This window comes from Nyctibius grandis, chromosome Z, assembly GCF_013368605.1.
Source record: "Nyctibius grandis isolate bNycGra1 chromosome Z, bNycGra1.pri, whole genome shotgun sequence".
In the NCBI taxonomy this organism is placed as follows: Eukaryota; Metazoa; Chordata; class Aves; order Nyctibiiformes; family Nyctibiidae; genus Nyctibius; species Nyctibius grandis.
The window spans coordinates 30,944,417-30,970,563 of record NC_090695.1 but is presented as its reverse complement, the minus strand read 5'-3'; the positions used below and the strand labels follow the sequence as shown (position 1 = coordinate 30,970,563).

General features: G+C 44.7%; 1 protein-coding gene across 1 annotated transcript in view; it reads right to left on the bottom strand.

Annotated features, from left to right (window-relative positions):
- Positions 1-26,147, bottom strand: part of PGM5 (phosphoglucomutase 5) — an 80,484-nt gene that overhangs the window by 4,663 nt on the left and 49,674 nt on the right. The window contains exons 8-10 of the mRNA XM_068422237.1: positions 20,284-20,419; positions 19,126-19,309; positions 5,421-5,555 (exon numbers count right to left, since the gene is read on the bottom strand). Coding sequence (XP_068278338.1) covers positions 5,421-5,555; positions 19,126-19,309; positions 20,284-20,419 — 455 coding nt within the window. The remainder of the gene's footprint in view (positions 1-5,420; positions 5,556-19,125; positions 19,310-20,283; positions 20,420-26,147) is intronic.

The window sequence follows — 26,147 nt, the reverse complement described above, 5'->3', positions numbered from 1 at the left end:
GATTTAGTATCAATTAAAGTAGTTTTCCAGTTCGTAAAGATAGCCTTGAGAAAAATAGGCTTGCAGAATGCTTTGAAGTCACCAAAAGCTGTTAATTGCTAGGTGGTGTTATTATTATTGTACAAATTATTATAAACCTTGATGTTTCAGGCATGGGCTAGAAGTCCTTTTCTCTCCTAACACTTAAATTCATTCTCAGATTCTATGACAACAGCTATTTATTGCTGTTGCAATTCACATAATGGATAATATACTGTAAACAGAGCTCGTTAGTCCATATTCAGAACAATCCAGCTTATTCACTAGACTGTTCCCAGGGCACTTATCCTGCAACAGCAGCACAACCATGTTGTTGAAGGACACATTGGATTTACAAAGAAAACAATTCAGAACAACTCTGCACAATGAGTCATTTCTTTCTTGGCCTTCGTATACGAAACTTCCTGTTTGAATCTTATCCAAGTTCGATAGTATATCCAGGTGGCCACACAAAGGACAAGAAGATATTAATCATGTGTTGGAATCTGCAAATAATGAATAATGAGTTGATCTACAAAATGAGGCTATAAATCAGCCTAAAGGTCAGTAAACTCTTGTTTTAGTACTTCATGCCTATTGAACATATCTCTAGATTTTCCATCTTTGTTAAATTTAGCTCAGCTAATAACTCTATTAACTTTAGAGAAAGACACCTGTCAATGCATAAAGGTTCTAGACTTCAGACAGAAGTCTGTTGTTTGTTATAATGAACTCAGCTTCCTGAAATTGCTAGCTGGATGCCTATTTGACTAGTTAAAACCAAATAAATTGTCTTTTTAAGGAAAACTTCCAGGATAGCTGGAAAGCAATTTTCTCAGGAATGCAGTGAGTCAGTGATGAGGGGCATCACCAGTGACAAGGAGCATCGAGCAGTCCTCCATTCTAAGGGGAATATTCCAGTTTTAGAAGAGCGTTAGCATTGTTTTCAAGACTTTGTTTTAGAACTAGATTGCATCACCACTACAAATTACGTAATTTTAAAATGCTTACATTGAATTGTTTCTAATACACTTTGCATAGAGCATGACGGTCATTTTTCTTTACTGTTCCTCATTTTCACTCCTGTTGATACTGGCTTATAGGAAGAACTGAACTACTCACGGAAAAGAATTAGCCACTCCTTGTCTCTCAGGTGACCATGAAGCTGCTTCTGTCAACTTCCTTCAATGACTTGCTCAACAGCCAGAAGCCACTGCTATTCACATTTATCTATGACCTCAGACTTCTGATTATTGGCATATTTTACTACTTTCCCTTGGACTCTTCTGTTGTTGATCAGGCAGTTGTCTACGTTAATTTATTCTACATGGAAAGTATTATCAATTAATTGTATGAAAGACACTACTAACATAGGATTTGGGTGACCCTTACATTCATTAATAGCTACTGTTTGGCCTACATATAAATTGGAAAAAAGGGTCCTTACAAGCCTTGCTTCTGTCTGGTTACAAGAATGCTCTTACAGAAGCTCTAATGTTTCTGAAGGAAAATATACACTTAAAGGCAATATGGCCTGAAAATCAGCTCTTCCCGTAAGACTCATGCAGAGTACACAGTACCGAACCACAACAAAGTATGAGGAGAGCTTCAATTGAGCACCACTCACTTGAATGGCTCCCTGGGGCCAAAATTAAAAGGCACAGCTTTGAGCAGCCCCAACAGTGCTTCAAAGCATGTTAGGCTTTCTGTTGGGTATCAAACCAAAGTCGGGCCTAAAGCTAGCACACTCATGGTAGTTGAACCTGGATGATATTGAGCATTGTTACAGATCTTTGTGCAAATTTTATTCTGGACAAAGGTTCATCATAGAACATAGGCTAGGTTGGAAAGGACCTCGAAAGATCATCTGGTCTAACTTTTTGTGGGAAAGGAGTTATGGTCATCCATAGCAGTACAGCACCTCTAATGTGAATGATTAATTCTGTCCACCTCAAGTGAACAGTTGTTTTTCAAAGAAATGTACTTGTATATATTGTCTTTACAGTATGTTTCAGTTAACACTTAACTCAGAAAGTGCCATACTGTCATACTGGTGTTTCTGGACAATATGCATACCTTAGCATGCATATTGGAAGGTATGGTTTAGATTTCTGCTTATCTGTAGAAGATTCACCATCAGCAGTTACACTGTCGAAGAGAACAGAAGCAAACTAGAAAAACTTGAAAACTGGTGAAAAGTTGGCTGATTTATTTTGGAAAAGGCTTTGTCTGAAAGGAAAGGGAGAAAAAAAGGATGCTGATATGAGGCAAACTCAAGCTAGTTACAACGATTCCACAAAATGGCACTATAACTTACAATATAAATGAGACGTCTATCAAGACAGAGATTTATTTCTTCTGAAAAAGACCCAAAAAACTGCCTCAAGGTATTTTTGCCTTTTGTTTCAGGTATTGACTGGAATTGTCACCAGGCAAAAAGAAGTAGGAACGCAAAGCATTCATCTTCCACTTGTCTACATAAACAACGAAAAGAAGGTACTGGAAGGAGGTGGTCCAATAAGTAGAAGCAACCAAGTATTTACTTAAGCAGCCAATCATCAAATAATTTTATGTCTTGGTTTATGATATAAAAAGTATGGAAGAGAGTTTTTCCTGATCAGCTGTTCAAGGCAGAATGCAATAATACAGAAGCTACATGTAGTCATCTACCCAATTACACAGATCAACTACACTTAAAAGAAAAATAAGCATTTATCCCAAACGTAAAATTTCCTTAAATACTACATATAAAGTATATACTTTACATACTTCTTTACGTCAGTGCTCTTTGAATAAGTGGTCACTTATGAATATGTTAACTATGCCCCTATTACTGAAAGTAAACAGGAAAGAAAGTACTTAAAACTTCAAATCTGTCACCGCTCTTGTAGATGTACATGTGTCAGTATGAATCTCAAAGCAAACTAAACAATAAAGGAATTACAATATCAGGAAAACTATGCCTCCCCTCCCCAGCAATGCTGTTTTCTGAAAAAGGTGGTTGCTATTCACTCTCTTCCACATATTCCACTGAAGATTATCAAATGTTCTCCTGAGAAATTTTTAGTTATTTTTGTACTAACATGAGGATCTCTTGAAATCAAATTTATGTACTCCCATGAAATCCACCATCTGCCTGCAGGATACAATCTATGACCTTGCAGGTCCTAATGCTCTCATATTGTTGGCAATGTATCCAGCCAGGGCAAGGAAAGAAGAGCAGTGAGAACTGTGCAATACTATACAATGAGAAACAAGAGAAAGAATTTACTACATTAATCGAGATGAAACCGCTACTTGTCCCAGATTTTGTGCACATGGCAAGAGATGAGGAGGGTGTTTACAGTACTATGTATTTCCTGAGGCAGTCTGGATGTTAAAATGGCTGTCTGCACTGCATGAACGCAGGAAAGTCCCTGCAACAAGTTTCAAGGCAATTACTTTCAACTCCTGGGATTATCTGTTCACTAGTGAACATCCTGGATAAACAGCCAAAAGTGTAACAGTCTGACAGGCTCTTGTACATGTATAAAAAAGGACATTCCAGCCTTTTTTCTGACCCCAGGAATAACAGACCCTTTTGGTATCTAGAATAAACGACCAGACTCTGAAAGCCCTGAGGGCAGCGACAGGCCCTACTGGCCCTGCCCAGTGTCCCTGAGGACTGCCTCCTGCACCCTGTCCATGGGCTCATACAGCCCATTTCAGCCTGCTCCAGGGGTGTTACGTTAGTCCCTGCCCGAGCTATGCCGTAGGAGTGCTTGTCTCCAGATTAATCTCTGGCTCTGCCTCGGCAGACCATATTTAAAATGGTCAGCTTAATTGCAACTGATAAACAATCTGTGCTGCAACAAAATTTGACATGGCTGTGGTGTGTTGACCTTGGCTCGCTGCCAGGTGCCCACCAAGCCGCTCCATCACTCCCCCTCCATTCTTCACTGACCTTGGTGTCTGCATAATTGTTTCTCCCACATATTCTCACTCCTCCCTTCCTGCTGCAGTTGCACAGCGTTTTTTACCCTTCTTAAATATGTTGTCACAGAGCGGCCACCAACATCGCTGATTGGCTCAGCTTTGGCCAGTGGTGGGTCCATCTCGGAGCCAGCTGAAACTGGCTCTGTTAGACACGGGGACAGCTTCTGGTGTCTTCTCACAGAAGCCACCCCTGCAGCCCCCTGCTACCAAAACCTTGCCACGTATACCAAATACAGTAGCAAGTGCGAATGGGGGTGTAGCAGTGTTCTTCCTTGGTCAAAATATATTTATGACTCTGATAGCTGGCTAAACCTGGATGCACAGAAACACAATAAAATTGCTAAAAAATGATCCTTTACTCTGTTGGAGACTTAACATTATAAGTATTATATCCAAGGAGTTACTGAGGATGCAAACTGTTACTTTAAGAAAAAGCAAATAAAATTAGTAGGTCATATCTGCAGGAATGGAATCTGCAACATTTCTGGAAAAACTGAAGCACTTTCCCTGACTGATAATTGTTTAATATCATAGCAGGAAACTCGCTAAGTTTATGGTGGGAATCTGGTGAAAAAACTATGTCAAACATTTACCTAGGGTTCAAATGCATTTGACAGCATTTATGTTTTGGGAAATTTGTGTTTGTATTCCAGTTATGAATACACAACTACATGGGACTTCAAAATACAGGGTTTTGATTAACTACAAGCCAAATGCTTATCCTCTCTTCCCTGAAACATCTGTAGTCCTCTCTTGTTGTATATCACAGCACAAAGGTGTTTTACTGGGAAAATTCTCAGAGTTCAAAATGTGATTTATATTATGAATTGTTTTAGGCGTCTGCTGGACTATACTGCAACTTGCTCTCAACCTTCACTTTTTAGGAAAGAGTCTGGTTATGATATGAGATAATTCTCAGACAGCTGCAAGTCCTTCCCTTACAAGGAATCCCTACATTGTTTAGACTCTGGCATCTATATTTCCTAACTGTACTCTCATCGTGAGGAATCCCTGAGATGCCTTAACTAAGTGATCGCCAGATAACCTGCCTGAAAAATAATTATCTTTTTTTTTAATATTGTTCTGTAACTCACATTACAACACTTGCAAAAAAAATGAGTGAATACTTTAAACTAGCACGGCTTCTCTTAATAGATTAGAAGCCTTTGCCCAGCATTTATCACCAGGCATCTCAGCCTTGACATTCCTGTTGTATTAGATATTACACAAATATATATATATTAAAACTACTGGTCCTGCCTCAAAATGTGTACAGTCACATAATTAGGAAAAATCACCCACAAACACAGTAAACAGGGGTCGAAGTACTGAGTGCTCCTTCTGATTAAAGATGAAAACCTGCAGCTATTGCTATTACAGAGGAAGCCTGTTACTTATTGACTTACTACAATGCTATTGCGTTTTACCTGTGGTTCCTTATTGTGTTGGCTAGGATCCTTTTCATAACTCTCTGCATAGATCCGGAGACTAGCTCTCACATGGCTAGAAGCACTCATTCTGAAGATGAGCCTGGAAGCATCTGAAAAAATAATCCGCAGCCCCTGTGGGAGAAGAAGGAGCAGCATATATGTAAGGTGGCAGTGCCTTTACAAATCACAGCTCACTGCTTTAAAATAAAAAGTGAAAGGAAGAGTCATTTGGAGGCAATTCCTCTTTCCCTGTGATTTTGGACAACTCATTTATTACGTTTTTTCCCCCTTCTAAAGACTAGAAATGATCTTGTGTATTCCTTCCCATTCCTCATAACAAGGACTCTCCTACAGCTGTTTTCATTTCTTCAGCTGATTTTACACAGAAGGACAGAATCACAGAATGGTTAGGGTTGGAAAGGACCTCTGGAGATCATCTTGTCCAATCCCCTCCCAAAGCAGGTTCACCTACAGCAGGCTGTACAGGCTCGTGTCCAGGCAGGTTTTGAGTATCTCCAGAGAAGGGAGACTCCACAGCCTCCCTGGGCAGCCTGTTCCAGTGCTCTACCACCCTCAAAGTAAAGAAGTTCCTCCTTGTATTCAGATGGAACTTCCCATGTTTCAGTTTGTGCCCATTGCCCTTGTCCTGTCACTGGGCACCACTGAGAAGAGTCTGGCCCCATCCTCTTGACACCCACCCCTAAGGTATTTGTAAGTATTGATAAGATCCCCCCTCAGTCTTCTCTTCTCCAGGCTAAACAGACCCAGCTCTCTCAGCCTGTCCTCATAGGAGAGATGCTCCAGTCCTCTGATCATCTTTGTAGCCCTCCACTGGACTCTCTCCAGTAGTTCCTTGTCTTTCTTGAACTCAGGAGCCCAGAACTGCACACAGTACTCCAGGTGCGGCCTCACTAGGGCAGTGTAGAGGGGGAGGATAACCTCCCTTGATCTGCTGGCCACACTCTTCCTAATGCACACCAGGATACCACTGGCCTTCCTGGCCACAAGGGCACATTGCTGGCTCATGGTAAACTTGTCCAAAAGGACTCTCAGGTCCTTCTTTGACGGTTGTCGAGAAGCTCAACATGTGCCAGCAATGTGCACTTGCAGCCCAGAAAACCAACTGTATCCTGGGCTGCATCAAAAGCAGCGTGGCCAGCAGGTCGAGGGAGGTGATTCTACTCCTCTACTCCGCTCTCGTGAGACTCCACCTGAATACTGCATCCAGCTCTGAGGCCCCCAACATAAGAAGGACATGGAGCTGTTGGAGGGGGTCCAGAGAAGGGTGACGAAGATGATGAGAGGGCTCGAGCACCTTTCCTATGAAGACAGGCTGAGAGAGTTGGGCTTGTTCAGCCTGGAGAAGAGAAGGCTCTGGGGAGACCTTCTAGCAGCCTTCCAGTACCTGAAGGGGGCCTACAGAAAAGTGAGAGAGGGGCTTTTTACAAGGGCATGTAGTGATAGGACAGAATCACAGAAGCACAGAATCAGTCAGGTTTGAAGAGACCTCGGGGATCATCGAGTCCAACCGTTGCCCTGACACCACCATGTCAACTAGACCATGGCACTAAATGCCATGTCCAGTCTTAAACACATCCAGAGATGGTGACTCCACCACCTCCCTAGGCAGCCCATTCCAATGTCTAATGACCCTTTCTGAAAAGAAATTCTTCCTAATGTCCAACCTGAACCTCCCCTGGCAAAGCTTGAGGCTGTGTCCTCTTGTCCTATCGCTAGCTGCCTGGGAGAAGAGGCCGACTCCCACTTCACTACAACCTCCCTTCAGGTAGTTGTAGACTGCAATAAGGTCACCTCGGAGCCTCCTCTTCTCCAGGCTAAACAACCCCAGCTCCCTCAGCCGTTCCTCGTAGGACAGACCCTCCAGACCCTTCACCAGCTTGGTCGCCCTCCTCTGGACTTGCTCCAACACCTCAACATCTTTCTTGAAGTGCGGGGCCCAGAACTGGACACAGAATTCAAGGTGTGGCCTCACCAGTGCCGAGTACAGAGGGACGATCACTTCCCTAGACCGGCTGGCTACACTATTCCTAATAGAGGCCAGGATGCCATTGGCCTTCTTGGCCACCTGGGCACACTGCTGGCTCATGTTTAGCCGGCTGTCGATCAGCACCCCCAGGTCTCTTTCCGCCGGGCCGCTTTCTAACCACTCTTCCCCCAGCCTGTAGCACTGCATGGGGTTGTTGTGGCCAAAGTGTAAGACCCGGCACTTGTTCTTGTTGAACCTCATGCCGTTGGTCTCGGCCCATCTATCTAATCTGTCCAAATCCCTCTGTAGGGCCTTCCTACCCTCCAGCAGATCGACACTCCCACCCAGCTTGGTGTCATCTGCAAATTTACTGAGGGTGCACTCAATCCCTACGTCTAGATCATCTATAAAGATATTGAACAGCACCGGCCCCAGAACTGAGCCCTGGGGAACACTGCTAGTGACCGGCTGCCAGTTGGACTTTGCCCCATTCACCACCACTCTCTGGGCTCGGCCATCCAGCCAGTTTTGAACCCATTGAAGAGTCCACCCATCCAAGCCCCGGGCAGCCAGTTTGTCTAGGAGGATGCTGTGGGAGACAGTGTCGAATGCCTTACTGAAGTCTAGATAGATTACATCCACAGCCCTGCCCTCATCTACTAAGCGGGTCACTTGGTCATAGAAGGAGACCAGGTTGGTCGAGCAGGACCTGCCTTTCATGAATCCATGTTGGCTGGCCCCGATGCCCCGATTGTCCTGCATGTGCCGTGTAATGGCACTCAGGATGATCTGTTCCATCACCTTGCCTGGCACCGAGGTCAGGCTGACAGGCCTATAGTTCCCTGGATCGTCCTTCCGGCTCTTCTTGTAGATGAGCGTTACATTTGCTAATTTCCAGTTAGCTGGAACTTCTCCAGTTAACCAGGACTGCTGGTAGATAATAGAGAGTGGTTTGGCAAGTTCATCTGCCAGTTCCTTCATTACTCTGGGATGAATCCCATCCGGGCCCATAGCCTTGTGGGTGTCCAGTTGGCACAGGAGGTCACTAATGGTCTCCTCCTGGATTACGGGAGGTTCACACAGCCCCGCGTCCCTAACTCAGGCTCTGGGGGCCGAGTCTCCTGAGGACAACCGGTCTTGACATTAAAGACCGAGGCAAAGAAGGCATTGAGCACCTCTGCCTTTTCCTCACCCCCTGACACTACACTACCCTCCTCATTCAGCAAGTGGTGGAGGCTCTCCTTAACCCTCCTTTTGCTGTTAATGTATTTGTAGAAGCTTTTTTTGTTGTCTTTGACCGTAGCAGCCAAATCAAGCTCTAACTGAGCTTTGGCCCTTCTAATCTTCTCCCTACACGACCTGGCAACGTCCCTATAGACCTCCCAAGTTACCCGACCCTTCTTCCAGAGCAAGTAGGTTCTCTTTTTTTCCTTAAGTTCTAGCCTAAGTTCTCTGTTTAACGAGACCGGTCTTTTTCCCCGACAACTTTTCTTCCTGCACACCGGGACAGCCTGCTCCTGAATATTTAGCAATTCCTTTTTAAAGCACGTCCAGCCTTCCTGGACTCCTTTGCCCTTCAGAACCGACTCCCAAGGGACTCTGTCTACCAACCTCTTATAAACAGGCTAAAGTCAGCCCGCCGGAAATCTAAGGCGGAAGTTCTACTCTTGCCCCTCCTTACTTCCCCACTATCGAAAACTCTAACATTTCGTGGTCGCTACTCCCAAGACGGCCACCGACCCTCACATCTCCCACTAGTCCTTCTCTGTTCACAAACAACAGGTCAAGCAGGGCCCCTCCTCTAGTGGGCTCATTTACCACTTGCATGAGGAAGTTGTCCTCCACACATTCGAGGAACCTCCTAGATTGCTTCCTCTCTGCCATGTTGTATTTCCAGCAGACATCCGGCAAGTTGAAGTCGCCCACAAGTACAAGGGCCGGCGACCGGGCGGCTTCTGACAGCCGCTTGTAAAACGCCTCGTCCGCCTGCTCGTCCTGGTTGGGTGGTCTATAACAGACTCCCACCGTAATGTCCGCCCTGCCGACCTTCCCCCTGATCTTTACCCATAAACATTCAACCTTGTCATCCTCACCATCTTCCTCAAATTCGACACAGTCCAAGCACTCCCTAACATACAGCGCTACCCCACCGCCTCTCCTGCTTCGCTGTCCCTCTTAAAGAGCTTATAGCCAGCCATAGCAGCACTCCAGTCATGTCAGCTGGTAGCAGCGAAAGCAGCGGCAGCGGCGGCAGCGACTGAGGTGAGTGGGGGTGAGATCAGGCTGTAGCGGCGGTTTCCGTGCTCTGGGCACCCTCCCCCGAGCAGCAGCCCCGAGACCCGGAAGTTCCCGGCAACGAATCAGGAGAGGAGGGGGCGTAGCACCACCCCCTGTGATCGGGTGATAAAGGGCCTCCTGGAGGACAGGGACTAGTCCCTGCCCAGAGGGTAGAGGAAGAGTCAGCAGTGACTGTGTGTGTCCCAGGGTGGGGGAGGCCACAGCCATTTGCAGCTCGTTGGGGAAGGTGCTGACTCTCTCCCAGTGCACAAGGAGAGGAGGGCACCAAGGAGCTGTGAATCTTCTGCTGTCAGTCGGCAGCAGTGGTGGCAGCGACAGCGACTGAGGTGAGTGTGGGTGAGGGTGAGATCGGGCTGTACCGAGTGGGTTCCGTACTCAGGGCCACCCGATCAGCAGCCCCCGAGTCCCATCCCAGGAGAGGAGGGGGCGTAGCCGGAGACACCGTGGGAGATTTGAAGAGCCCCTGGGGAGCGCGAGCGACCCGGAGCGCGCAAACAGGGGCGTGGCAGTTTGCGCAGCAGTTCTCGCAGGCAGGGCGGTGAGCAGAGTAGGCGGGCAGCCAGGTATGGTTTCCACTCAGCGGGGCCCTAAGTCCCTTGCGGGTGCCAGAAAAGACATGGCAACCCAAAAGGACCTGCCGCAGAAGCATGCGCAGGTGCAGGTGGCAGGCTGCAGGGAGTGCCAGAGCCTGGCCCTGGCACTCGAGGGTAACGGAGACCTCACCTGTGTGAGGTGCGAACAGGTCGACGACCTGATCTCCTTGGTGGCCCAACTCAAGGAGGAGGTGGAAAGGTTAAGGAATACAAGAGCATCCCAGGAAGAGGTTGGCGGGCAGTGCTGTTCCCTGCCTGTCCTGAGGAAAACGGACAGGCCTAATGCTCCCCAGGTAGTGGAGGATCCTCTTCCACCTCCACAAGGAGCAGGAGGAGACCTAGGGGATGGGGGGGAATGGAGGCAGGTCCCTGCTCAGGGTGGTAGGCGAATCCTATCCCGACCTTCCTCCCCTTCCCACTTCCCCCTGCAGAATAGGTATGAGGTGCTGGAGCCTGAGCGTCTTCCTGAGTGTCAGAAAGACACGAATCTAGGTGAAAGACCTTCTACGGGGCTACGTAAACAGAAGCAACCGAGTAAGAGGGTTGCAACCAGCTCCAAAAAGGAGAAAAGAAAAGTAATTGTTATAGGTGACTCCCTGATAAGGGGAACGGAGGGCCCCATATGCAGGCCAGACCTGACTCACAGGGAAGTCTGCTGCCTCCCTGGGGCTCGGGTAAGGGATGTTGCCAGGAGGATTCCTCAACTGGTGAGGCTCTCTGACTACTACCCACTATTAGTATTCCAGGTGGGTAGGGATGAGATTGAAGAGAGAAGTCCCAGGCCTATCAAAAGGGACTTCAGGGCCCTGGGGCGTTTGGTGAAGGGGGTAGGTGCGCAGGTGATATACTCTTCAATTTCTTCGGTGTTTGGTGAAAATAGGGAAAAGACTATGAAAGTACAACAGATTAATATGTGGCTAAGAGACTGGTGCCGTAGGTGGGATTTTGGGTTTGTTGACCACAGGGCGGCTTTCATGGCACTGGGCCTGCTTATGCCGGATGGGGAACAGCTGAATCAGAAGGGGAAAAGGGTTATGGCCCAGAAGTTGACAGGGCTGATCAAGAGGTCTTTAAACTAGGTTCGATGGGGGAGGGGGGTAAGACCAGGGCAGCCACAAATGAACGCAGGGTGACAGACCTGCGTCGGGGGCAAGGCCGCTAGCCCAGCTTAAGTGTGTTTACACCAATCCATGCAGTATGGGCAACAAACAGGAAGAGCTAGAAGCCACCGTACAGCAGGAAGGTTATGACGTGGTTGCCATCACAGAAACGTGGTGGGATGACTCTCATGACTGGAGTGCTGCCACGGATGGCTATAGGCTCTTTAAGAAGGACAGCGAAGCAGGAGAGGCGGTGGGGTAGCGCTGTATGTTAGGGAGTGCTTGGACTGTGTCGAAATTGAGGAAGATGGTGAGCATGACAAGGTTGAATGTTTATGGGTAAAGATCAGGGGGAAGGTCGGCAGGGCGGACATTACGGTGGGAGTCTGTTATAGACCACCCAACCAGGACGAGCAGGCGGACGAGGTGTTTTACAAGCGGCTGTCAGAAGCCGCCCGGTCGCCGGCCCTTGTACTTGTGGGCGACTTCAACTTGCCGGATGTCTGCTGGAAATACAACATGGCAGAGAGGAAGCAATCTAGGAGGTTCCTCGAATGTGTGGAGGACAACTTCCTCATGCAAGTGGTAAATGAGCCCACTAGAGGAGGGGCCCTGCTTGACCTGTTGTTTGTGAACAGAGAAGGACTAGTGGGAGATGTGAGGGTCGGTGGCCGTCTTGGGAGTAGCGACCACAAAATGTTAGAGTTTTCGATAGTGGGGGAAGTAAGGAGGGGCAAGAGTAGAACTTCTGCCTTAGATTTCCGGCGGGCTGACTTTAGCCTGTTTAAGAGGCTGGTGGACCGAGTCCCTTGGCAATCGGTCCTGAAGGGCAAAGGAGTCCAGGAAGGCTGGACATGCTTCAAAAGGGAATTGCTAAATATTCAGGAGCAGGCTGTCCCGGTGTGCAGGAAGAAAAGTTGTCGGGGAAAAAGACCGGTCTCGTTAAACAGAGAACTTAGGCTAGAACTTAAGGAAAAAAAGAGAACCTACTTGCTCTGGAAGAAGGGTCGGGTAACTTGGGAGGTCTATAGGGACGTTGCCAGGTCGTGTAGGGAGAAGATTAGAAGGGCCAAAGCTCAGTTAGAGCTTGATTTGGCTGCTACGGTCAAAGACAACAAAAAAAGCTTCTACAAATACATTAACAGCAAAAGGAGGGTTAAGGAGAGCCTCCACCACTTGCTGAATGAGGAGGGTAGTGTAGTGTCAGGGGATGAGGAAAAGGCAGAGGTGCTCAATGCCTTCTTTGCCTCGGTCTTTAATGTCAAGACCGGTTGTCCTCAGGAGACTCGGCCCCCAGAGCCTGAGTTAGGGACGCGGGGCTGTGTGAACCTCCCGTAATCCAGGAGGAGACCATTAGTGACCTCCTGTGCCAACTGGACACCCACAAGGCTATGGGCCCGGATGGGATTCATCCCAGAGTAATGAAGGAACTGGCAGATGAACTTGCCAAACCACTCTCTATTATCTACCAGCAGTCCTGGTTAACTGGAGAAGTTCCAGCTAACTGGAAATTAGCAAATGTAACGCTCATCTACAAGAAGAGCCGGAAGGACGATCCAGGGAACTATAGGCCTGTCAGCCTGACCTCGGTGCCAGGCAAGGTGATGGAACAGATCATCCTGAGTGCCATTACACGGCACATGCAGGACAATCGGGGCATCGGGGCCAGCCAACATGGATTCATGAAAGGCAGGTCCTGCTCGACCAACCTGGTCTCCTTCTATGACCAAGTGACCCGCTTAGTAGATGAGGGCAGGGCTGTGCATGTAGTCTATCTAGACTTCAGTAAGGCATTCGACACTGTCTCCCACAGCATCCTCCTAGACAAACTGGCTGCCCGGGGCTTGGATGGGTGGACTCTTCAATGGGTTCAAAACTGGCTGGATGGCCGAGCCCAGAGAGTGGTGGTGAATGGGGCAAAGTCCAACTGGCAGCCGGTCACTAGCAGTGTTCCCCAGGGCTCAGTTCTGGGGCCGGTGCTGTTCAATATCTTTATAGATGATCTAGACGTAGGGATTGAGTGCACCCTCAGTAAATTTGCAGATGACACCAAGCTGGGTGGGAGTGTCGATCTGCTGGAGGGTAGGAAGGCCCTACAGAGGGATTTGGACAGGTTAGATAGATGGGCCGAGATCAACGGCATGAGGTTCAACAAGAACAAGTGCCGGGTCTTACACTTTGGCCACAACAACCCCATGCAGTGCTACAGGCTGGGGGAAGAGTGGTTAGAAAGCGGCCCGGCGGAAAGAGACCTGGGGGTGCTGATCGACAGCCGGCTAAACATGAGCCAGCAGTGTGCCCAGGTGGCCAAGAAGGCCAATGGCATCCTGGCCTCTATTAGGAATAGTGTAGCCAGCCGGTCTAGGGAAGTGATCGTCCCTCTGTACTCGGCACTGGTGAGGCCACACCTTGAATTCTGTGTCCAGTTCTGGGCCCCGCACTTCAAGAAAGATGTTGAGGTGTTGGAGCAAGTCCAGAGGAGGGCGACCAAGCTGGTGAAGGGTCTGGAGGGTCTGTCCTACGAGGAACGGCTGAGGGAGCTGGGGTTGTTTAGCCTGGAGAAGAGGAAGCTCAGAGGTATCCTTATTGCAGTCTACAACTACCTGAAGGGAGGTTGTAGTGAAGTGGGAGTTGGCCTCTTCTCCCGGGCAACTAGCAATAGGACAAGAGGACACAGCCTCAAGCTTTGCCAGGGGAGGTTCAGGTTGGACATTAGGAAGAATTTCTTTTCAGAAAGGGTCATTAGACATTGGAATGGGCTGCCTAGGGAGGTGGTGGAGTCACCATCTCTGGATGTGTTTAAGAAAAGACTGGACATGGCACTTAGTGCCATGGTCTAGTTGACAGGGTGGTGTCAGGGCAACGGTTGGACTCGATGATCCCTGAGGTCTCTTCCAACCTGGTTGATTCTGTGATTCTGTGATTCTTTGTTAGTACAAGGTCCAGCAGCACACCTCTCCTTGTTGGCTCCTCAACCACCTGTGTCAAAAAGTTATCGTCAATGCTCTGCAGGAACCTCCTGGACTGTGGGTGCCTAGCTGTGTTGTCTTTCCAGCAGATATCAGGGTGGTTGAAGTCGTCCATGAGAACCAGGGCCTGTGATTGTGAGGCTACTTTCAACTGTCTGTAGAAGGCCTCATCGACTTCCTCTTCTTGATCAGGTGGCGTGGAGTAAACCCCTACAACAGTGTCACCCATATTAGCCTGCCCATTAATTCTTACCCATAAGCTCTCAACTTGTTCTTCATCCACCCCTAGGCAGAGCTCAATAAATTTCAGTTGCTCTCTCACATAAAGAGCAACTCCACCTCCTCACCTTGCTGGCCTGTCCTTCCTAAAAAGTACATAGCCATCCATGACAGCATTCCAGTCATGCAAGCTATCACACCATGTCTTTGTAATTGCAATGAGATCATGGCCCTGGGATTGCACATAGATCTCTAATTCTTCACGTTTATTCCCCATGCTGCTTGCGTTGGTGTACAGGCATTTCAGAGAGGTAATAGAGCATGCAGGTTTCCCAGGAGGGGTGCAAGAGGATCCACCATAGCCATGTACACTCTTGAGGTGGTTTGCCTGCTGGTTCTCATCTTGGGAAGCAGCTAAGGAACATTTGTCGCTGCTCTGGTTGGTCATTTTACATGCTCCTGCCAGGCCTAGCAACACCCACAATGACATGACTAGCAAGACCACTTGAATACTCTTCCACATACTCCATGTTTATCTGGCAATAATAACAGTAACACATTGTTGCTTGGTTTAGCACATCTGAAGTCTTACCACTCAATTAATTATGGTCTTTGGAATAAAAAGGATTCATAAATGCACCCCATAAATCTTCCCATAACTTTATGACAAAAAAGTGTTCCACGAAATGACAGCATCTGTAGCCAGTTTGATGTTACAGTTAATGGCACTTGGGATGTATATGCAACATATATGGACACACGACCAGCATTCAGATAGTTCACTGTACTATTTCTGAGCTTATTATTTTCTTCATTTTGCATTTCTCAGGGATGCGCAACTGACAGTATTGATTTTTACACATGCACGATGACAGCTAATACTTGTCTGTAAAACTAGGGTTCCTGCCATACAGCTGAAAATACTCTGTAAAAGGGAATTACAGAGACACAAAGGCTGTACTCTTTAAAAACAATTATCTTAAGTGCCAGGGAGATATCATAAGTGAGGGAAACAATGGCCTTTAGAGCTGGACTGTCAAAGTCAACCTTTAAATTCATGACATTTGCACCTGGAGATTTAGTTTAACTCATTTTTCAGAGAGCCCAGAAGCAAAAAATCTGACTTTTGACTCTCCCTTGGAAACAGTGATTTAAGTACTAACAAAGCTTTTCACTCAGGAAGGCCACAGAAATTAGTAAGAGCTATTCAATTTTTGTATTCCTCACTGCTTTCTGGAAATTATATCTAAAACCTGTGACCTATAAACATTTGTTAAAGCCAAAAAACCCAGCCAAAAGCACTGTTACCAAATAAATACGAAAAAGCACTGCCTGGAGAATAACCTGTGACTCTGCATCTTTTGTAAAAAAAACAAGCAGGTTTTCCCCGCTTGTTACAGAATACCCAGTCTAACATATAAAAGTTTTCCTTTTTGACATTTTTGAGCTTTTCTGGTCAGCAAGGTCAAAGCAAGCTGGTGAAATTGCAAGCAGCCTACTTACTGTTTGTTGTGATGGTATTTTTTCACCTGACATAAGTTCCGTTAATTTAAAGCCACATATTTGCTATTTATTATATACAAGGTGTCAGCTCCATGAAACATTAAAATTTATATGTAGAACTTGTAAACCGACACAAGAGGAAAAGAAAGAAGTGTAACACACTGAAAAGCCCACATGACAGAATAACTTCCAGTTTTAATAAAACAGGACACACTATTTGTCACTAACAAGAATAATGTTTTCTTATGGGAACAGATTTTTTTTCTGGGAGGAAGCAGATGAAAAGGTTCAGTACAGCTCCCACACTGAACACCTGTAGATATTTATTTTAGGCAAATTCGGCCTGCTAAGGGATATTAACAAGCTGTGTGGAAACTCTGAAGCAAAATTATGTTCCATGGTTAACACACTGGCTTTGAAGCTGATGTAACGGAGATGGAGCTTCACAGGGATTTCTCTTTTACATTACAACCCATTTAAACAGCCTACTGATGATTAGTATCTATGAACCACTAAGAAAACTAAACCTACTACATATTGTACTATGCAGTTTGGTTTCCAGTGGTTTGGGTTTTTTTTTCAGTTACCAATTTCGTAATTAAATAAATAATAACAAATTAGCATAATACATTAGCATGAACAAGACTAAGCAGCAAACTTAAAGCCAAATACCTTAGGATTTCTAAAAACATTATTAAAGTATAACAGCAGAGAGTAACACCAGCAGAAAATCTAGCCTAGTATTAATGTATCAGACACATGGCTATACTTCTACTCCAAAATCATGCTATTATCACAATCTTTATTTGCTCCTCTACGGACGCTTGAGTGTCCCCTAGGAATAGCAGGCCACACCCACTACTCTGACAGGAAATACTTTATTGCTGATACACAACTAAAATATCATTCTGAACAGAGAAGAGTTTTTCCCTTATCTCTGGAGAGTTATCTCTTATTTCCAGTTTTCCAATGCACGTTTCCTGACTCTTGCTCAAACTGAAATGCAAAAACACCAAGACTACATGCAGAGCCCTTTGTATCCCAAATCTAACAAAGGAGTGAGAAAGCATTAACAAACTTTTCATAACAAAGCTCCAGAGTTTTATACTGCGAATCTCAGAATGTAAGAACCCTTCATTAAAGAGCTCAAAGTTAACCGTTATAATGGCCCACTTGTACTTCTCATCCTTCTAATTCAAATTTCACACAAAAACACAACTGGTCCTGTTTCTGGCTTGCAGGATCCTAGGAGCAGCTCTGTTATGTGCTCATGTGCACAAAGGCTATCACAATTTAAAAATGAAAACAGTCTTCGATAACAGCAGAACACTTCATTTAATTTTATGCCTTATTATTGCACTGTGATAAACAATATTCATGAATTTCAATAGCCAGAATGAATTAGAAGCTACAGTCTGGGTGTATTGTTTGCTGTCTATTTCGTTGTTGCTGTGTTTGTTTTCTGAACCTGCTATTTATTAATGTTGACTAATTATCACATAGCCAGCTTCTCATTCATGAGACATAGCGCAGTTTACACTGAATATAACTCTCCCTCCACTACCTACTGGAGAATAAAACTTCGAACAGGTTCCTGAAAACATAGCTGAAATATCTGCTTGAAGATCATGACAGTCAGAAAGAGATATCTGCATTTACATGAAGGGCAAGCTACCTCAAGAAAATGGAGGTAGTGAGCTGTTACTTCATTTGCACGGATCAACGTTCTCTCTTATTTTATTGTGCTTGGAGAATCCCACCGGAGCTGCAGACACATGAAGCTAGGAATGTGTCCTTGACAAAAGACAAACTGGTTGAACTGTACTCTAAATAAATATGTGCTTCTCCCTATGAAAAGACATGCTTTCTGGTTTTACGGGCTCACTTTCAGAGTCCATCTGAAAACAGGCCAAGTCATATTTCTCTCTTTGTGTTACATGGTGATATGATTAGCAATTATATTCCAATTTAGGACAAGGGCTTTGGAAGAAAATCAAGGGAAAGAAAAGTGCACTGAAAATTCACAAGCTGTTTTTCAAAAGTACAAGGGCCACAAGTCTGCCATGCCTGTAATTTTCCAGTAGACTTGGATATGACAATATCCTCATATCTTGTTTCAGCAGTAATATGCACAAAGAAAGAGAGTCACTCAGTGGCAGGTGGGCTGCTTATATTATCTGGATGCAATGATGAATGGAAACTATAAAGACTGAGCAGAATGGCATGACAATAGTTTTAATGGCTTGTAATACCATTTGTTAGGGTCTGGTCAGGTCAAGTAATTTAGAAACCAGAGAAACTAGGACAATAAAAATAAACAGCATAAAATCAGAATACATTTTAATATGAGACATAGCTCACATTCAAGATGTTCGAACACACATTTACACCTGGCAAAAGTACATGGCTAGTTTTGAGCACATCACGAACTTCAAAACACTGAAGGCCCAGTTTGAACTGCAATTCTCAATAGCTAAGGTATCTCATTACAGACACAGCCCAGAAGCAACACAGAACCAGTCATTTGTGCTAAAGAAGTCAAATGTGCCCACATAGGCTACAATTCACTAAAGTCTTCTGCATGCATATTGGCTACAACAGATATTGTGCTTTAATTATGCAAATCCTGTGGGTCACCAAGAGCAAGAAAATTTTAACTTTTTTTATAATGTATAGCAAGTGGAGGCTTCAGATAAAAAACGGAAAGACTGTCGTTCTGCATGACACTCTGCATTGTTCGGGAAAGGGAACCCTCCCTACATGTGCATTGCTGTCAGTGGGGACTCCATCCCCTCCTACATTGTCATGACACAACTGCCTCTAGTTATGCATAGCAAGTGGAAGCTAAACCGGAGGTGGCTTATCTTATCCAGACCGAGGTTATCTTATGTAGAAAATGCAGTATCTATCAGAGAAAAGAAAACATCATCCTATAAATAAAGGGAGAGGTTTGCCAGCTGAACATTAGAAACAACACTGTTAGAGACAATATGACAGTTGCAAAACTTTGCTACTCCATCACTACAGCCATACCTGTCTTTTGGCCACAGTGCCATCCACAGGATCTATGTACTCAAAGCTGTCTGTTCTTTCCACACTGTAGATATTGTTACCCACAGCAAACTGCTGATGGCTGAATGATTTGTCAGTGATCAAAGCTTCCAAGTCTCTCATTATGAAATATGCTGTTCTGGGTTCCAGTGCTTCATAATCAAACCTTGCACATATATAAAAAAAAAGCAGAACCAAGAAATAAGTCCCCTACAGCTGAGAAAGTAGTTCTGCTTTCGCAGAACTCAACATACTCACAATTAGCAATTTACTGCTTACTTCAAAAATAAGAGGTGGACCACTGAAGTACTGATTACAAATTAAACCAGCAACGCATGCAAGCCCTGTTCAATCTGGCCATTATGTGTGTGCACCACAGTTCTACACTGGCCACCTGACTCTGAGCCAACAGAAATAATTTAGAAAATGCACGGTTTCTAAAGTAGCATAGAAAATGTCATCGATACACAGCTAGCTTTCCAAGATTGAGGACACAATCAGTGCAGTGCTCAACAGCCAAGTGAAATAGAGAAAACTTTGCTACAGGTTCTGAGGAACAGCTGTGAGCAAAAGACCTTACGCATATGTAAACTCCTCTGGATGAAGACTATTCTGGGAGAAAGAGGCAGAAGCTAACATGTAAACAACAGTTAGAATTCACTCTTTTGAGACCTTAAGAAAAATGAGTAAATGTTCAGATCTTTGGAGGAGTTCTCCTGAATTAAAAGTAAACATAGTTCCAGTTCTCACTAGAACACTGCCACGTGGAAGCACACACAGGAACAAATGCAGGAGTAAAACTTACTGAGATTTTGATTTTTTTTCAACACCATATAATGAGCTATGCCTCCAGATTCCACAAGTAAATAATTCAAATCTTTCTGCCATTCGATATCAGAAAATTCAATTACTCATATACTAGAAGTGACATATACATGCTGCTCCTTTAGTAAGTAAATAACTTCTGCTGACACTTACTTATCAGAAAAAACCTGCCTACAGTACAGTGGCAATCTGTGGCAGATTTTCATTCTGTGGATACAGCAAATGCACACCTAAGAAGCAACTGAGTGCAGCTCAACAAGCCATGGTTGCACATCAACTGCGTAACTTCCTGTGCCGTTTCCTCATTCTTCTCACCTGCAGTAGTAGTGCCGGCCAAATTTTGTCCAGTGATCCCTGACAATCTCCTCCACGCTCTGTTTTCGAGCTGCTAGGATTGAAAGCCAAACTAGCACAGCCCATAGCCCATCTTTCTCTCGAAGGTGATCAGACCCTAAAGAGACATGTAAACACATTATTTGGTATCACTGCAAATTGGAGAACAAAGTAAAGAGGCTGCACAAATGTCTCATTTAACTTTGTATGTCACATAACAGTAATCAACAGTACTAATCTCAGCAACTCTGATATATTCCAGATGGACAAGCAGAACTAATGTTTAAAATGTGATTTATTTATATATGACAAAGTCTGTACTCCTAAGATTAAATAAAAAGATGTACAAGTACTTGAATAGAAATGGTAGTAGCAGGAAAACATTTTTAGTCATGATTCCTTGCTCACTGAAATACAGGATATTTTCACACCTCTGGTACTGTTTCCCAGAACTGGGCTAGATATGCAAACCCCTGGCCATGAACCAGAATGTCATGAGTTATGTGAGTCAAGTTCAACAGCATCTCCTTATCTCTGCAGATGTTCATCTGTCAAGCTGCAGAGAAAGAATTTTCCCATTCCATGAAAAAAGAAGATTTTCAGAATGTTCATGACCTCCCATCAGGACAAAAAACGAGAACACGAAAAAATGTTTCTGGAAAAGAAATCCCAAAACAGAGAATAGCAGTTGTCCCCCTTTCTATATTTGTCCATACCTCTCAGTGGTAAAGAAGTTTGGATATTCTAATCTAAATCGCTTCCTAGGTTTATATTTATGAACAGAGAATTTGATCCAACAATGAAGACTAAGAATGATTTTGGAATACCCCACAGGATTTAGCACATACTCTCAGATATGGGAGACACAATTTCAAGTCTATTATCTGAATTCAAAAGAGCACAGACTTGATCTTGCACTTCCTGTGTCCAAAACCAAAATGCCAACTTGGAGTAACAGGCTGCTCTGCCACAGACGTGTAACGTAACTTAACCAGAAATATTTCTATGAAGCTAAGCTATGCCTGTTAAAACTGGAATGTATCAATCAGCAAAAAGTTTCAATAAAATCAGTATTTTCTAACAAAAGATTGTATCATGGGAAGGTTCTTGGTCATCTCAGCAAATACCCTCTCGTTTTGGATAATTCAGAACAAGGTTTTGAGGCAATATGTATCTAACCCAGACTACCAAAAAATCACAAGGACACATGCATGAGAATTAACACAAAGATCCAAGACAGCTGACACTCAGTAGATACCGATGACGACTACATAAGCCAATAGACTCAAGAAACTTGAAGAGGCATCAAATATGTGGCCATTGCTCTGGCATAATAATACTAGATTTGGTTGAAGTTTGTTAGCTACAACCTTATAATTTTCTGTCTATTTGCACACTATTGAAACCCTAAGTACAAAGCAAGTGCAGCAATTCACAGGTTTTGTTTCCTCCATGAATTAACTACTGATCAGAGAGGCAACCAGTTGGGCTATCTGTGCCCTTAGAAGATACTTAGCAAAATCCTTCAGAGAGGAATCTAAAAAGTCTTAGGTTGAAAACCTGTTTTATGAAATACTCTCCTTTCTCAAACACAAAAATCCTTCAGCAGCAAGAGTGCTTTGGAGTGCTGTGGTTTTACCTAACAGCCTGCAAGGTCTACAGAGTCATCTGTCAAAACGGCTGTGTTCTGTTACTGGCAGAGGACATGGTTCCCATGATATAAATTGATGCACTGAAGCTGCTAATCCTGTGAAAGACTGTCAACAGAAAATTAAAGACATATAAGGAAAACAGCATGACATGTAGAGAGCCACTGTGATTCCTAGGGTTCATTCTTGACATCTGTCTTCCAGCCACTGCTGCTGCATTGGACTTGCAGTCCCTCTTCTTGGGAGAGAGCAACAGTCACGGTAGCAGCTGCTACTCATACACATTTGCTAAAAGCCCACCATCCTAGGCCTGCCAGAGCTCTGCCTACCACTTACGCTTCTTGTGTTACGTTCAACCCTGGGGGTGTAGACCTCCAACACCCTAAATCTAACATTAAGTAAGTTAACTACCACTGAGTTAACTCAGCAAATTAGTATTTCAGCACAATATCGGAGTTGTATAGGAATGATTACTGAAGACTTGTGAGGAGGAAAAACTTACATGAAGATTATGTTTGTGCCTATGAGTTAGGTAATGCAGAAAACAAGGTCATTGAACACTGTAGACGGATATAAGAGCTGAGGCAGAAGGTAACGTTCCTCTGCATTTGTAAAGTAGCTGTCATGATAGTAAGAATACTCCCTTTCTGCCACTTTTTATCTGCCTTGATCTGTAATCTGTGAGCTCTCGGCAACAAGGGCAGTCTATTACAACAGCCAGAGCTATGGGCTAGTCCTCGAGGAGTTGCTGTAGGAAGAGGGACAGCTCACCCTGTTCCCTGCTCCAGGGTCCCGGGTGCTGTGAAAGCTTGGAGTGCCAACTAATCAGAAGAAAAAGGGCAGGGTTATTTATGAGTTCTCACAGCTTTGCAAATAGCTTCAGATAAGAAAGGAAAACAAATGTCCTTCCACAGGAAGTCAGCCCTTTGGACAATCAGGTCCTCACCTTTTCTACTCCCTTGTTGCCATAACACGCTACATCAGCTGAAGGATTCCTTCCACAGAAACACTAGCAATATGGCCTATGGATAACAAAGTCAGCTTACTGATAGGCATAGCAGACGGCATGGTCATGATCATTGTTACTGTAGCCAAGAGTCTGTTCCCAGATAATGGTGCAGGTTTCTGCTGCTGCCACCAAGAGAGACCTAGAACAAAGCTGTCACTTCCCACCAGCGCCCATTGCTCCTCTGGTAGCAGTAGGGAAAGGCGTCATGTCACCAGAGGGGCTGGGGGCTCCCTGGGGCTGGGATCACCAGGGGCTCCCCCAGGCTCCTTCTGGGCAGGGCCCAGCAGCCAGGGCCCATCCCACCCCCAGCCAGGAGCAGGGCAGCCTGGGGCACGGGGGCAGTCCCAGCCCAGGCATTGGGCACCTCCCTGAGGATGGGGATGGGCTGAGGCCAGGCCAGGATGTGGAACCATGGGTAGGCCTGACTCAGAGGGGCCCATGGCTGGGCAGGGCAGGGCTGTGGTGAGCTGGAGACCAGCCCTGCTGCAGCATCCCTGGGGCAGGGGGCTGACAGCCCCAGGGGCTGACACGGGTCCTGGGCCCTGGGCAGGGTGGGGGAGCCCCAGGGGGCTGGGCAGGGCCCTGGGAACAGCAAGCTCACCTCACCATGGCTGCTCCTTTCCTTCTCAACCTGCCTGCCTCTCCTTTCAGCCATTCACCCTTAGCACTGAAAAATTCAATTTCACCTAAAAAGTCATCTCTGTTGCTGATATTACCAGCAACTTAAACAGCTTAAGTGCCTCAACAGACACCAGCAAGAAGTGGAGACATGGTATTGAGCTAAACACCTCAGCAATTTGTTCCAATCCAAATGATCATTTATTCTCCTGTTGTGTAACACTCTTGACTGCAGGCCAACAAATCATGCAGTGAAAGGCACAGCATTCATTCAGCAAAATGGTATACATCATGACATCTCTGCAACGGCCTGAACTGAACACCAAGGAAGAGATGAGTTTTGATTTAACAAACACTTCGAGTGTGTTTCATTGAACCAAAATGGTCCAGTGACACATGGACACAAGAATTTTTGGAAAGATCTCTGTTGTGCTCTGAGCCTTGTTCTGGAATGGCTTAAGCTCGTAAGTCTCTGTGAAGAGGGATGAGTATACACATGTATCATTCTTCTGATCCATTTAGTAGCTTTGACACGTGCTATGTCCTTGTGTGTCCTTCAGGAGGATATACAGATTGTTGCTTCTCTGGAAAGAGGAAGCATTAGAAAAAAGTAATCCAGAAGAAAAAGTCTGGATGAAAAAGCTGGAAACAACCCAACTGTTCCAGCATCGACAGTCACTGATTAAAAACACTAGCCTGATGTGAGTACAGAGACAATAATCCTGTGTGCCCAAGAAGTGTCTCAGGTCGTTATTCTTGACAGGAGGAAAATTAACAACTGGGATTTCTCACAACTTCTTTATTTCCCCTCTTTTATTTCACCAGCATATCCATCAACTGTGTTACTATATGCATATATGTTGTTCTATTTATTGCCCTTCTTTCTTTTAGCAAATTAAAATCTATTACTGCAATTCTGTTAGTCAGCTCTGTTTTTCACCTACTTTATGGTTGTCTGTAGGTGTCTGCTCTCTCTCTCTCACTTACTGCCCAGCTCACATGGTAGAAACTCTAGGGAGGGAGCTCGTTGTGCTGCCTCAGTTCAGCTAACATCATTCTTCTTTGCTTTATAGATCCAGTATCTGCTGCTGTGGATCTGCAGAGGCAGAGCTGTCCTGTGCAAAGAGATCCAGTAAAAGGTGCCTTGCAACTATGGATTTCTACGGATTGCAATACTAGTAGTCCTCCTGGCTTGCTGAGGGCTCTCAGCAATCTCAGGAAAATTCTCAGTGATACTTTTAATTGAAACATCCAAGGCACTAATGAATTCCGGACTCTGTTTAAGGAGCTGAAGCAGAAAGAGACAACAGAACAGAGGAATCAACAAATATTTTTCTGATTATCCCATTATATTTAATTTGTCATCAGTAAGGGAAATTACAATAAGTGCAACTACTTCGACAACTTGTTTTTAAGTTAATTTGTCACATATTTCTCCACATAACAGTAGCAAAAGTTATTTTTTACTACTGCAACGGTCAACTGCTATGGCCAGACTCAGAGTAAACAATCTGGGAAAAACTCTCAGAGCATGTTCCCATTCATAAAGAAGCACTCAGCTTAAACATGCTTAAACTGAAGTCTTGAGAGGCAGCAGCCTGAGAAACAAAGTCAGATCACACAAAAACGTTCATATTATGATTTTTCTGATATTGGAAAGCTGTTGGGCATGCAGGCTGTCTTTTCATGTCTAACTTATTCTGTATCTGAGATTTCCAATTCTGATAGAGACAGTGAGCCCTGAGGGTCATACGCATGAAGAAAATGTAATTGCTTTTCCCTAAATTAGTCGTATCTGTCTAGCATATTGTGTTCTGTAAATGTGATTTTAAAACAAAAACCTGACTGAAGTGAGTATACAAAGTCACAGTAAGTATTTTTGTTTGCACACACTTTTAGTCTTAAAAATTTATCATCCAGCAATCTGAAACTTGACAATATTTTAGGCAAATGGAGATCTAGGCACATTCTGATCTGTTCCTTTATTCAAGTTAATTAGATTATTTTAGATTTGTGTTACTGTAACAGATACTACCAAACAGCTCTTTTAAGGCTTTCATTCATTTCAGCAGCAGCACATTTTTATATTCTCCACTAGTTCTTCTTCCACATAATCTTGCAGGAGAAGGCAGCTGATGTTAATAGCATCCAGAAATTCAGAGATGAAGCATGCATATTTATGAAAGATGTGCAATACTGACGTGTCTTAAACTGCAGAAAGATAAATCAGCCACACAGTTCTCCTAATCCTGCTTAATAGTTTGCTGATGAAATTTAGAAACTAATTGCTACTGCTGACGCTCTTCTCTGAACTGTGTCCTGGGCATTAGTCATAGAACCAGAAAGCTACTAACCTCATCTGACAAGCTCCCTGCACTGCTACAAAAATGGAAGAAGTTTTTGAAGCGTTGGTTGAGCTCCAAGATCAGCTGCCAGAAAACAAGTCTGGGAAACACAGTCCTATGAGATGTTTTCAAAATCTTTTGTCCTTTTATAGCAGAAAATTTGCTTTTATTTACTTGCCAGAGCAAAATCCCTTATGTTATAAAACGAGGGCTCTGTATTATTTG